The sequence below is a fragment of the Hemibagrus wyckioides genome, linkage group LG03 (assembly GCF_019097595.1).
Source record: "Hemibagrus wyckioides isolate EC202008001 linkage group LG03, SWU_Hwy_1.0, whole genome shotgun sequence".
Taxonomy (NCBI): domain Eukaryota; kingdom Metazoa; phylum Chordata; class Actinopteri; order Siluriformes; family Bagridae; genus Hemibagrus; species Hemibagrus wyckioides.
In genome coordinates, this window is record NC_080712.1 from 14,939,672 (window position 1) to 14,954,175 (window position 14,504).

The 14,504-nt window shown below is 37.7% G+C and overlaps 1 protein-coding gene across 2 annotated transcripts; it reads left to right on the top strand.

Moving 5' to 3' along the window:
- Positions 1–5,828: 5,828 nt before the first annotated feature.
- LOC131351270 (cilia- and flagella-associated protein 43-like) lies at positions 5,829–13,383 on the top strand. 2 transcript variants are annotated; one of them, XM_058386628.1, is made up of 21 exons: positions 5,829–5,949; positions 6,369–6,446; positions 6,998–7,123; positions 7,265–7,369; positions 7,497–7,613; positions 7,703–7,864; positions 8,001–8,207; positions 9,040–9,129; positions 9,315–9,395; positions 9,484–9,609; positions 9,735–9,858; positions 9,939–10,042; positions 10,254–10,340; positions 10,435–10,523; positions 10,943–11,150; positions 11,405–11,517; positions 11,806–11,965; positions 12,106–12,270; positions 12,666–12,746; positions 12,838–12,991; positions 13,130–13,382. In XM_058386628.1, the coding sequence occupies exons 1-21, from the start codon at positions 5,875–5,877 to the stop codon at positions 13,288–13,290; spliced, it is 2,613 nt and encodes an 870-aa protein (XP_058242611.1). In that variant the 5' UTR covers positions 5,829–5,874; the 3' UTR covers positions 13,291–13,382. The 2 variants fall into 2 exon arrangements, with proteins under 2 accessions (XP_058242611.1, XP_058242612.1); XM_058386629.1 differs by lacking the exon at positions 9,484–9,609 and having other exon boundaries at positions 13,130–13,383.
- The last annotated feature ends 1,121 nt before the right edge of the window (positions 13,384–14,504 follow it).

The following is a 14,504-nucleotide window of genomic DNA, read 5'->3' on the forward strand; positions in this document are numbered from 1 at the left end:
TCCTGTTAAGATTTATGTTATACTTAAGATAGTAACAAATTAAACCCTGATAAAACACTTTACCATGTAGATGTTGAAATGACGCATTTGTGTGTGTGTGTGTGTGTGTGTGCGTGTCCCAGTGTTTACAGGGCACAGGTATTTTTGCATGGACACTACACAAAAAAGGGACCCTTATATAAAGACAGGGTCTGTAGCTTGTAAGTTGTTCCCTACATAAAGTGCTTAAAAATGGAAAATATGTACATAACCGCAGATGAAAATAGTACTACAGTGGAACAGTCTGACTTCGTAACTCAGAATAACTGATGTGTGCTTGACACTTCTTTGTCCTGGGGAATCAGTTTTAAACAAATGACAAGCAAGGATGTAAGCAGATTCACTTTAACAGAAACTTGCTGCTCTATAGATTCAAAGGAAAAAAGTTCAAATTCAGCACAGTCAATATTTCAGTATTTAGTAAGTAAAGCTTTGGTGTGTGATGGGCAATAACAGTATTTGTTCAGTAATCTTATTCTGCTTTACATAAAAAAAACGATGAAAAAGAAATTTTACTTGGTGACTGGTCAAATATCAACCATGAAAGTTGAGCAATTGGTTTATTGTGTTGCTGTAACATATCGGTAAGGTTACTATAGACTGCTGCTCAAGATTTACTGCTTACATTAGCTTACTTAGCTAACTGAAGTGTAACTAGCCATGCAGGAGCATGACATGAAGAGAGCCTTCAGGAGAGTGAACACCAGGAAAGCAGCAGGACCAGAAGGAATCTCAGGTCGAATCCTCAGAGCCTGCGCTGACCAGCTAGCACCTGTGTTCACAAACATATTCAACCTCTCCTTAACCCAGTCGGCAATCCCCACGTGCTTCAAAGAGTCTATCATTGTTCCTGTCCCGAAAAAAAAACCCAACCTGCTTCCCTCAACGATTATCGCCCTGTAGCCTTGACCTCAGTAGTGATGAAGTGCTTTGAACGGCTGCTCAGAGACTTCATCATCGCTTCACTACCAGACACACTGGATCCACTATAGTTCGCCTACCGCCCGAACCGCTCAACCGACGATGCCATTTCCCACCTCCTTCACACATCACTCACTCACCTGGACACTAGAAAGGGGAATTATGTTAGAATGCTGTTTGTTGACTACAGTTCAGCGTTTAACAGTATAATCCCCTCCACACTCACCACCAAGCTGGAGCATCCTGTCAGTGGATCTCCAATTTCCTAACTGGTAGACCACAGGCAGTAAGGATGGGCAGACATGTCTCAGCCTCCCTCACCCTCAGCACTGGAGCACCCCAGGGTTGTGTTTTGAGCCCCCTGCTGTACTCTTTGTTCATGTATGACTACATGGCTACTACCAACTCCACCAACATTATCAAGTTTGCTGACCACACCGTTGTGGTCGGATTGATCTCTGACGACAATGAGACGGCCAAGGGACAACCTACACCTTAACCTTGTTCCTGGAGGAACAACCTACACCTTAACGTCAGTAAGACTAAGGAGCTGATAGTGGACTCCAGCAGAAAGCAGGAGAGGAACTACCAGACCCCTGTGATCAACAACAGCCCAGTGGAGAGAGTGGACAGCTTCAGATACCTCGGTGTTCACATCACGCAGGATCTGTCATGGTCCTGTCACATCAACACCGTGGTGAAGAAGGCCCGACAGCATCTCTTCCACCTCAGATGCTTGAGAGACTTTAGACTGCCTGCTAAGGTGCTAAGGAACTTTTATTCCTGCACTATCGAGAGCATCCTGACGGTAAACATCACCACCTGGTTCGGGAACAGCACCATGTGGTGCGATCAGCTGAGCGCATCATCCATACCGAGCTCCCTGACCGGCACTCGATCTACAACAAGCGGTGCTGGACCAAGTCCAGGAAGATCGTGAAGGACCTCAGCCATCCCAACAATGGACTCTTCTCTCTGTTGAGGTCAGGGAAGCGCTTCCACTCCCTGAAGGCCAACACTGAGAAACTGAGGAGAAGCTTCTTCCCGCAGGCTATACGGTCTCTCAATCAGAACCTCACATAGGACTCAACTGATTAGACCTACTATGTTCCTACACACGTGTTGGAACTCCAACCAACCACACCGGACATTGCACATTACAGGACAGTGGCACATAATAAACACACAATATACATCTGCACATTTGCACATTTCAAGACTGTGCACACAATACAACACATAAACATACATGTTGTACAGTCTGCTCCCGTTTACATACAAAGAGGACTTTTGCAAATCTGCACTTTAAAGATGGACAATACCACTGCTCTCATCACCTCATTCCACTTCGTGACCACCCAGTACTGCTGCTGTCTGCACCTTGGACACTATTGCACACTACACACTTCACTTTATATAATTTTGCAAAATTTTGTACTGCTACTGTCTGCACCTTGGACACTATTGCACTACACACCAGCTAGCACCTGTGTTCACAAACATATTCAACCTCTCCTTAACCCAGAGTCTATCACTGTTCCTGTCCCGAAGAAACCCTTTATAACACTTTATATACTTTTATATAATTTTGCATCACAGTTCTTGTATTTTACACTTCCTATACATATTCTATCTTATTTGATATACATATTCTATATACAGATATACATACCTTACTTTATTTATATTTATTATATTTTATTATATTTTTATTCTATTTTATTTTTTTACTTACTGTGAACTTGTTTTTATATTTTATATTTCATATTTTTAGTATAATTCATATTCTTATTTTTTATATTTCGTATTTTTATATTTTTATCCTTGTCTTTAGTTCTGTCCTCATTCCTTTGTTTTTCCTAGGGTCATACTGTGTACAATTATGTATGTGACTAATAAAATTTGAATTTGAATTTGAGGACATAATTAATATAATGACAGATTTATTCACTTACACAATAAAATCCTTCATTGCTGTGAGCTAACATTAGATTAATATTCATAAAGAAAATGGCCATTATGATTATGACGTGCTCGCCTCTACGTTTTCACAAATATGATGATGAATTCTTGTAAGATGAAATCATATGTTACTGAGGCAGAGCAGGTATCTGAATATGAAGATCTAAGAAATTCCCCACTCCAAAAGTTGTTATATGGTTAATAAAACACAAAACATTTATTAATTCATTAATTATTACAGTTATTATTACACATATATTAAGAATACACAGTTTAACGCATATATAAACAAATACAATTCCACCAAACTCGATAAGAAAACCATGAGCACTGTTTTTTATGCAGTGAAAAAAAAGCTTCCCCCAAATTTGATCCTGTTCCTTTTTCTATATTATTTCTCTAATGTTTGTATTGTAGTTGAACTTTTTTTATGTGATTTATGCTTTTCTTCTTACAAAATAGCTAGAATAACAATAACAGAATAAGAATCAGAAAAAAACTGTCTCAAATTAGGCATAAACACTCATTAGGAGTTTTATACACAAATGCTCACAACGTTTTCCAAGAGAACTGAGGATAAAATTATATCCTTATGTTAAAAACAAAAGATCCATGTCAGCTGTTTAGACTTATGTAACCCCATTTTCCCTATGCTTTGCTGTTTCTGGGAACTACACTCATATCATTAACACAACAGGATTCTAGCATTCCCAGCAGTGAATTTGCAGGTACACCGGTCTACCTATGGGGCAAATGTTTTCAAATTGAATCCCCTTTCCTGCATTTACATACATTTAGGGACTATGGTGATACAAAGTCCAGGAAGTTGATTATAATGATAAATTCTGCCAAAAAGAATAGTAGGCTACTAAACAATGTATATAAAAAAGATGTCTTACTTTCTTTATTTTTTAATAGGGGCCGATCACCAAGACTTGATCAAAAATGTTCACCATTAATGTTTTGTGTGTGAATAAAATTTAAACAACGTGAGACTCAATTTCCTCTGTTAAACAAACTTTTATTTCAAACTAATCGCTGTACCTGAAAATGTAAAATAAATCACTTGTTGCACAGGACATTTGTCAGAGACACATCCACCAAACCGCAGGTGTTTAGAATAGAAAAAGGAAAAAGCTTTATGAACTATGTGTTGAATCACTATTTTGTAATATCAATTGCAGATAGACAGCAGCAACATTAATATGTAATTATATGAAAATGTTTATCGTTACTTTCATACATAAACAACCACCCTTAGTTAATGAACAAATTAAAATATTTACATTCCTGGTGCTAATTTTCTGTGCGGTACAAATACCTAAAGTAGATCCTTTTTATGCCTCCAATACTGTATTACACCAGGGTAGGAAGATACTATCTGTAATCTTTACTTCTGTAATCCAAAAGGATGGGGAAATTGATAACACAATAGATACACTACTGATTTGGTACACAGGATGCGAGATTTTCACACAATAAAAAAAAATTAACTTAAAATTAACTGTCCTCCATCTGTCCATTCAATCCCATCTCTCCATGTATCCTAACTATCCACCTCATCTGTCCTCTGACATGAAAACGTTATGATCATTTTGAGTCTATCATTTAACATCAACAGGTGTAGACAGAACATATGATTATCCTGACCTGAGATAATTTACTGAATCAACCAGCTCACCTCTCCATTCTTTCTTTTCATCCATGATGACATTGAAGTCATCTGTTGCTGCTTCTGGTGTTTCATCACTGACTGTGCAGCAACCGCGATACCTGTTCATTACACCTTTCAGTGAGATATTTTACAGTGCGCACGCGGCGCTCCTGGACGCGGACACGCGCATTTACACAGGCGGTCTTTCTGTGTGTCCTGCTCCTCCGTGGCGATGACGGAGTGCGGTTAAAAAATCATAAACGATTTTAAAAAGTGGTGGGGACATGTCCCCCCTGTTCCCAGTGCAAATTACGCCCCTGATCACAATAAAGACACTTTATCTTTAAAGGACAAAATACTCAAAGTCTTTTGAGCCACTACGCTAGCTAGTCGCTGTAGCTAACACCTCGTTAGCAGCTAATAGACATAACGCCGCTACTATTCATTCCTGAAGTCCAGTTTTCTTGTGGTAACTCAGGAAGCGCCAAAGGATCGACTTTCTCTGCAGTTAAACCTTTTTCCTCCGTTTGTGAAGAGGCATTTTTCTATATAATTCCAGTGTGTTCATCCTCACGTGCAGTCTATATACCGCCCTTAGGCACCACGCGAAGGCTAAGCTTCTTTTCTCACAGATGTTCAAGAAATTCACCAAGACCGTAGAACTGAATAAAGGACGAATACAAACAAACATTAGCCACACGTTCAGCTAGTAGTTAATATGGATGACTTATAATGTTAGAGAAAGCATCTTAAACTGATAACATCGTTCGATCTCTTCATGCAGACGATAAAAGAAAGTGGCGTGTTCAAAATGGGACTAAATAATGACATTTGAACAAATAGATCAAAATAAATATTATGAAATGCTCGTAACAAAAAAATAAATGAAAGTAAACGAGTAAGTACACAAGCGCCATCTAGAGGAAATAATGATACACACAGAAAAGCCTGGAACCCCAAACACAGTCAGTGTGAGAAGGTTTTCTTACTAATGTACAGGCCAGTTTACTCGTGTCCAGTGACCTAAGAAATTCTCCACTACGAGTCGTTATATGGTTAAAAAACACACACAACATTTATGAATGTATTATTTATTACACAGTTTGACACAAATCTAAAAAATACATTTGCACTGAACTCTGTTTTTTATGCAATGAGAAAAGAGATACGTACACTGTTTAGCCACGCCCCCTATTACGCAATAGATAGAATCAGAACGGAATTCGAATCAGGAGCCAGAAAAAAAACTCGAAATTGGCGTCAACTATTAGGAGGAGTTTTATGCACAAATACTCACGATGTTTTCAAAGAAAACTGAGGATAAACTGAGTGAAATGGCTGACTGGAAACCACCATCACAGACACCAGGAGAGGTACAGAACTATAGTGTTGTATTGTTCAGCCAGTGAGCAATATATTATTCACATCTCACATTGATATTACTATGTTGAGCAAATATCTGAAGGGCAAATATCACAGCAGTAGACTGGCGCAGGGGGTTAGTTTTACTCTATACCAGAGCATAATAGTATAACATAATGTCTTTATATGTTATAACTTTCAAAGATTTTGGGAGATATAAGTATTTGTAAGAGTATGTCTAAAAATTAAATGAACATATGTATTTTAGTTTAGAAACTAAAACATGTATTTTTAATTGCTATTTTAGGTCAGTAATGGAGTAATAAATGACATAACAAATGACATATCTTCAGCAAACTGAGTGAATGTGTGTGGTATCATTATCACCCACTTGCCCTTCTACAGAATATGAAGTCTGGTGTCTTTACAGGTACTCGAAGAGGAGTGCCAAGAGTATGCAGAGACCAGGAGGAGTCTTAAGAAGGATGTAGAGGAACTTCAAGAGATAGTAAGAAACAGCACAATTTAATGTACAGCTGGAATTTGTAACTTATCCTTGAGAAAATACTTCCATCACTAGTTCCATGCAGATCTCATCAGTATAGCTGTGATCACTTCAAATTACATTCCACATAGGACTATATTTAACTGTTCTGAATGATTTGAAAATGATATTTTAAAGGATACTGTAATTTATCTCGGCACTCTCTCACAGATTTAACCATTTTTCATTTAACCCCTTAGACCCGTGTTCGCTGTTTAGACTTATATTCCTGACTTTTCCTAATAGTTTCGTGGTAGTTACTGAATCATTAATGATGGTTCATATACACAATATGCAAATGTTTAAATAGTAATCAGGGAACATAAGAAATTATTGATTTTTCTTTTCTTTCTTTCTTTCTTTTTTTGTACAGCAATACAACAATGAGCCGTACAATTATATATACTTTTAATTGTACCATTTTTCGAGATTCCCTGAGAGCACTGTCATATGATTAATATTCAATATTTAATGTGGACAAAAGCAACTTGTAACTCATGCTTCATTGTTGCCAGATCCAGGCTATGATGCAGGAGAATGAGAAGCTGCCAGACACGGAGAAGCTGGAGCTGCTGGAGTTTAACCTGGACGTGGACGAGCTACAGAGACTCCAAGAACTAGGAGAGCAGGAGGTTGCCAAGGTAAAAGAAGTGTATCTTTATTTTATTTATTTATATTACCTACATACCTTTCACATTGGCAGTGCTCTTTCTAATAACACATATTATATATTTCTTGGTATTAGGATAAGCAATAACTTTGTTGTGTATGAATTATATAAGGTGAGAGAGGAGATTGAGCTGGAGAACCTGGCAAAAAGTTATCAGCGTGACGTTCTCAAGAAAAAGTACTGGGACTCCCTGAGCGTGAAACAGAAGGCCATTAAGGTAAAATAAAAAAAATTAAAAAACAGAGCATGATTTCTGCTGAGGTCTCCACAGAAAGTCTAATAAGCTGTATGGGTTTTATCTTTGTTCTAAAAATGACTTTGAAAAATGACTTTGACCCCCTCAGGCCTTCCACTCAGGGTGTGAAGTGGAGAACTTTCCCATGAATGAACGGACAGTAAAGGAACTAGAAGAGCTTTCCAGGGTAGAGGCCATTCGAGAGATGGAAAAGGCCGACACTAGTGTATGTATACAATGCTGTAATATGCAGATACAGGCTGAAGAGATTCAAATGCAAAAGGTTCATCATACATGTCTTCTGTTGTGTTCAAGGCACCATTAGAGAAAGATGAGAAGATTAAATGGCTTGACGTGGAGAGCTTAGAGTTTACAGGTAGTCTGAGCGCTCAATATGGAGGTTCCAACCCTCACCTGTACAGCCAGTTCGATCTGCATACAAGAGATCAGAAGATGAACCAGATCATCCTGCTACAGGTGATGTCCTCATTTTACCCTGATTGTATTTATAAAGAAACAAAATGCTAAAAACAAAGGATATATTTAAATTTAAAATTTCTTCATATACATACTGTACATATAGAGATTTTTATTTGAATGGTTTTAATTCTAGGATGTTATTTACAAAGTGAAGACAGCTTTCAATACAGAGTTTGAGGCTGTGTACAAACAGAAGGAGCAAGAGATCAGCCGCATAAGAGACAGGAACAAGCGCATTGCAGATATTATGAGTAAGCTGGAGCTGCAGGAGACCCTATGGGAGCCCACACTGTCCGACAACGAGAGACCAGAGAGAGCTCTCACTGTCTCTGACTCTGAGGTAACAACACCAGCAAGGTGGTCTGGAATATTGATTGCAAAGTATTATTGTACAAACAATTTATATCTTTCCCATTAGTTCTTAAACACTGAAATATGAATGTGATTGTGATCTACTGTTTGCTTTTTCTCTTTACAACTGTATACTATACTAATTTCTAGTCATAATATCCAATGCCATGTTGTCTCAGGGAATTTTTCTTTCTCACTGTAACCTCTGGCTTGTTCATTCGAGACCTAAATCTACACTCAGATTTCTATAAAGCTGCTTTGTGGCATTGTCTATTGTTAAAATGGAATTAATTTGCTTCTGCCAGTCAAGCTAATCACATACAATCTTTAGTTTTGCAGTGCATTTAAACTTTGATTTATATTTTAATATATGTATCTATGATATTTATAGACAGATACTGCATTAGAGTCCATACTAAGAGTTTGTGATCTGGGTGGAAATGGTTCTGTAATTTGTTATCCAACATTTGTAAGTGTGCAACATATAGCTGCCTGCCTTTAGCTCTGAATTTGACCCAGTGTCTCGTGGTTTCTAGTATTCAGGCCCAATCCCATTCTGCATAATTTATTGCTCCCACAAAGAAATGTAAAAACTGGCTTTAGCAGTGGATGCTACTGTTTCAGGCAACAGGTCAAGACAAGTACTTAGCACATGTCTGTTTAGCTCTGAGGTTTGTTTGAGAAACACAAACTTAAATAAAATTCATTTTGAAAGTAATCAGTTTATTGTTATTGTTGAGATTTTAAAGCTGGCTGTGTTTTTGAACCTTGTTTTACATCTGTGGACAGCTGGCTCAGTGAGTTTCTATGTATGTTTCTAGATCAAGGTTGAGAAATACCTGACACCTGAGCAGAGGCAGAGAGAGGAGGAGCAGAGAAAGGAAGAGGAGCAGAGGCGGCTTAGAGAAAAGGTATTAAAAGTAACTGTAATGCCAAGTTTCTAATCATTTCCTACATTTTACATTTGAAGTAAAAATCAATGCAGTAAAAATATACTTCTGCTAATAATTAATGCTCATTAATCTTTGAAATGATGTCTTATGAAAATAATCTCTTGTGGCTCTCTATTTTCTCTATTTTTATTTATATTGGATAGGAGGACGATAGCAGAGCGCGAGCTTTGGATGAAATGATGGGTGGAATTCTCAAGGTCAAAAAAGTGGACATCCTGAAAATGGTAGAGTGGCCTATTTAAACAGAAAGAATATTTAACCCAAAGCATTTAGAATGTGATCATATTGAGCAGTTTTTTTTTTTACTTAAAGGAAGTGCCAGCACCAGAATTTATAGTTAAGCCTGAGCTCGAGTGGACAGATGAGGAAAAAAAAAGCTACAAAGAATATGAAACACAAGTAAAGAAGCTCAGGGAAGAACAGACATTGTATAGACAGGTGTGATTTATTATCTATTAAATTAGTTACATACAGAATATGTAATTGTGTTCAATTGTGTTGTTAAGCTTTCCTGATATATAGGGATATTATTATATTTAAACATTTATTACCTATGGCCCCAGATCTTGGAGGAAAGAATAAAGAAACTGCAGGCATCCATTAATGAATCCACCCAGGCCTTTGATGAAATACTGAGCAAGCTATATGAAAGAAAACTGAAGTCAGAAATGGCTATATACCAGGCAAGTAGATGAAATTTACCTTTGTTCAAAGCTATCTAAACTAAAATACCAAGTTATGAATAATAACTTTTGTACCTCAGGAAGAACTAAAGATCGTCAATCTGCTCCGTTCTATAATAATTGAGGAAGAGATGCTGGACAGAGAGGAAGAGCTGATCTACGAACTAGAGGAGGCCAGAGCCATTGAGGTACAGTTTCATTGGTTACATTCCTGTTGTCGGCTGTCCAGTTCATTTAGGTGTAGTGTACCATGAACAAAAGAGTGAGACGTGATGCACATAGCTCATTTTGTTCTAAAGGATAAGACAAGTTGTGTGGCATGTTAATTGTATTGGCTATGAGATTGTTTTTCATGTCCTATAAATTGCTTTAATGTATGACTGACTTTTCTTTTGGCAGAATGAAATTAGGAAGAGATTGAATAATCACAGAGAGGATGTAGAGGCCTTTCAAGAGACGTATGATAACACAGTCGCAGAAGATAAAGTAAGATCATCACTGTCTCTAGACTAACCATAATGATATGATTGATCCTGGTAATACATCAAACAGCTTCTAACATCTTTTGTCCTTTTGAAAGCTTCTTGACAGGAGATTTCGCAAAGAATTTTGTGATGTCCCTAGACACATTGTTGACCAGCTCTACAAGCTTTACAAGCGCAGACCCAGGTAATTTCAATAATGGAGATCTGTCAATAGGAAAAAATACCCATCTATCTATTTATATATATATATATATATATATATATATATAAATATAAATAGATAGATAAATACCAAAAATAGACAAAAAATACCCATCTATCTATTTATATTTATATATATATATATATATATATATATATATATATATATATAAATAGATAGATGGGTATTTTTTCCTATTGACATATTGACATATCCTATTGATATATATATATCTAAACCAAGGAGAATTAACAAGACATGCAAAATCAGTAAAAAAAAAAAAAAGTTTTTAGATTGGAAGATAACTAAGGCAGGCTGCAACTCATTATCATTCATGATATTGCTTAGTCCTGACTTCTGTTTGGTTGTGTGAGGCAAGAGTGACAATGTTTCTTTTACAGGATTCAGATTATGAGAGCACTGACAGACAAGGCAGGCTCATTAAAGGAATCTCCTGTGTTGAGTCAAGCAGCAACAGAAGGACTCTCTCAGATAATGAAGGCCATGGAGGAGTTAGATGCGCCACAGAACATGCCTGAGGGTCTGGACCCAGCCGTGTGGGAGAGATTCTGTCTGGCAAGAAGGACCAAAGTGGAGAGTGAGCAGAAGGTGAGAAAATAACCTAAATGATGGCTACTAAAGTGCGCAAGTTTGCTAAGAATTCCATCTGTAACAAAATTATTATTAAAGTGGTCATCTAGTTTTAGAAATCTGATGATTTCTTTGTATATAGATCACTTTATTGTTCAATCTTAAGAAATTGCACATTTAACTGCTAATAATTTAGACAACATTGCAGAGATCTAAAACATCCCACTCAAACCAAAGCCAAATCAGCATGCTCTGTACACTTTTTGTTTCAGGTGAAAATGAAGGCGCTGGTGTTAGCAGAGAAGCTGGCTTCTCTGCAGAAGATAACAGACGAGGAACAGAATGCAAAAATGGAATTCAACAAACTTGTTGATGAGCTTAATTGGTAAGAAATTATTTTTTTTTATGGTCTTAGCATCATGAGAAGAAACATTTATCCTGGCATGCATTAGTCTATGGTATCTAGGAACAAGGTTCAAATGGTACTGCCTCATGAAGTTATAGTTATAAAACATAGCAACAGCCAAAAGCGTCTTAAATATTCTTTAAAGTAACATTGTCAGGAAATATTAGATTATTTATTCATTATCATGCTGCAAAACATTTGCAAACAATATAAAACATAATATAGTATTTATATTTGTACTATTTTTCAATGTTAAATTTTTTTCAGCCTGCGAGTAGAGAGGTCGACGTTGTGCTCCAATGTTATGGTACAGCTCCTGTTAAAACAGGGCCAGGTTGAGGTGGAGAATGAAGATTTTGCTGCAGACTACTCAGACTCTTTGTTGCTACACCGTAATGTTGTGGAAGACCTGAATAGCACCATCAGGGTATTCAGACTAACTACAGTTACACTCTTCCTTTCTCTTTGCTGCTTATGTATACTGCCATGTCATTTCTTGAGAACCTAAACAGAACTGTAGTGTGATACAAGGTGCAAATAATGTGGAACACTGAACTTCTCTTCCAGGCTTTAGGAAAGCAGAAGATTGCCAGCATGGTGGAGTGCAAAGATCTTCGTAAAACAATTATTCAGAAGGAATGGGAGTATAAGAGGATGAGTATGCAGATTGAAGATCTCAGAAACAAAGCCAGAGACATTCAGATGCTGCATCTGTCTCGGGAAGTCTTAGAGGTAAAGCCTGGATTTGCTTATAGCTGTGGAATGTTACAGAACTGTGTATTGTTTGAACATTCTTGAATAGAAAGCTTCCTGGCCTGAGTAACATATTTGTAAATCCTTTAACTATGAAATACAAAAGTACAGCTCACATCCATCACTGAAACTTTTTTATAAAGTCTGGTATCAGGCCAATAACCATGAAATGTGCTATTATTTTAACTGAACCTAAGGGTTGGGAAATATGTGAGGAAAAAAACACAACAAGATGTGCTGTTATAGGATAACAGGGTGGTGGGATGTGGGCATACATTCTCCTGGAACAGCACATCAGAGTGAGGCAATGACAACTAATGTATTGTCTGAATGAATGTCTAGACATGTAATAACACTGAGCATGTCATTTTAAGTACCTAACAGAGCCAGACAGTGACTTCAGAATCTCCAAGAAGGTGTCTTCAATGGAGAAGACGATAGCATTGGAAGAGAAGGTAATAAACTCTTTTTTTTATGAGGAAAAATCAAAGTAAATCCATAGATGTTCTGAGTACAGCATAAGTCCACTGCTGTCTTTTTCTCTAGACTCATAGAAAGAATGTCAAGAACTGTAAGAGGATGATAAAGGAGCTGAACAAACAAATCGAAGAGAAGAAAGAGATTAATGCAGCTTTAGAGCTGCAGTTGAAAAACATGCAAGTGACTGTTGCAGAAAGAAGGAACATCTATGAGGCCCGAGGTATCTGTTTTGTTTTTTAAGTAAAAGCATTTAAATATTAAAGTAGAGAGTATCTTAGATTATAAACACAAACCCATTCTATGTAAACCTATCTAAACTTGATTTCTATGTAAGAGCTATTCTATATTGTGTCTTCAGCATGGGAAGAGATTCAAGAGCGTAAAGCTAAGCAACGCTGTCGAAACGTTCTGCAGAGGAGGAAACTTGTGGACTTGGCCAAAGCACAGGATATGGAAATAGCCGCACTGAGCACTGAGCTGAAAAGCGTGCGCATGAAGACATTTCCTGCTTTTTCTTAATAAAAACATACAGTATCTTTTCATGTGACAGCACTGAAGACATGACACTCTGCTACAATGTAAAGTAGTGAGTGTACAGCCTGTATAACAGTGTAACTCTGCTGTCCCCTCAAAATAACTCAACACACAGCCATTAATGTCTAAACCATTGGCAACAAAAGTGAGTACACCCCTGTGTCCAAATTGGGCCCAAAGTGTCAATATTTTGTGTGGCCACCATTATTTTCCAGCACTGCCTTAACCCTCTTGGGCATGGAGTTCACCAGAGCTTCACAGGTTGCAACTGAAGTCCCATACATCTATTTCCCAAAGACAACCTCCGGATATGATGCTGCGCAAGTGCACTCAACTTCTTTGGTCGACCATGGCGAGGCCTGTTCTGAGTGGAACCTGTCCTGTAAAACTGCTCTATAGTCTTGCCCACCCTGCTGCAGCTCAGTTTCAGGGTCTTGGAGATCTTCTTAGGCCAGGGGTGTCCAATCTTATCCGCAAAGGGCCAGTGTGGGTGCAGGTTTTCATTCCAACTGAGCAGAAGCCACACCTGAGTCTACTGAAAGCCAAGATCTACTGATTAGCCAGTTGGAATCAGGTGTAGCTTCTGCTTGGTTGGAATGAAAACCTGTACAAACACCAGCCCTTTCTGGATAAGATTGGACACCCCTGGCCTAGGCCATCCTTATGTAGAGCAACAATTCTTTTTTTCAGATCCTCAGAGAGTGCCATATTGAACTTCCAGTGACCAGTATGAGAGAGTGTGAGAGCGATAACACCTAATTTAACACACCTGTTACATACCTTGTAACACTAACGAGGCACATGACACCGGGGAGGGTAAATGGCTAATTGGGCCCAATTTGGACATTTCCACTTAGGGGTGTACTCACTTTTGTTGTCAACGGTTTAGACATTAATGGCTGTGTGTTGAGTTATTTTGAGGGGACAGCAAATTTACACTGTTATACAGGCTGTACACTCACTACTTTACATTGTAGCAGGGTGGCATTTCTTCAGTGTTGTCTCATGAAAAAATATAATAAAATATTTACAAAAATGTGAGGGGTGTACTCACTTTTGTGAGATACTGTATCTAATAAAGAACATTGAATACCAAATTCTGTTATTCACTATTCACAATCACATTTAAAGCCACAAGAGGAAAGGCACTTCAAAACATGAAATAAACTAAATGTGTAACAGAGTGAAAAAATGTAGAA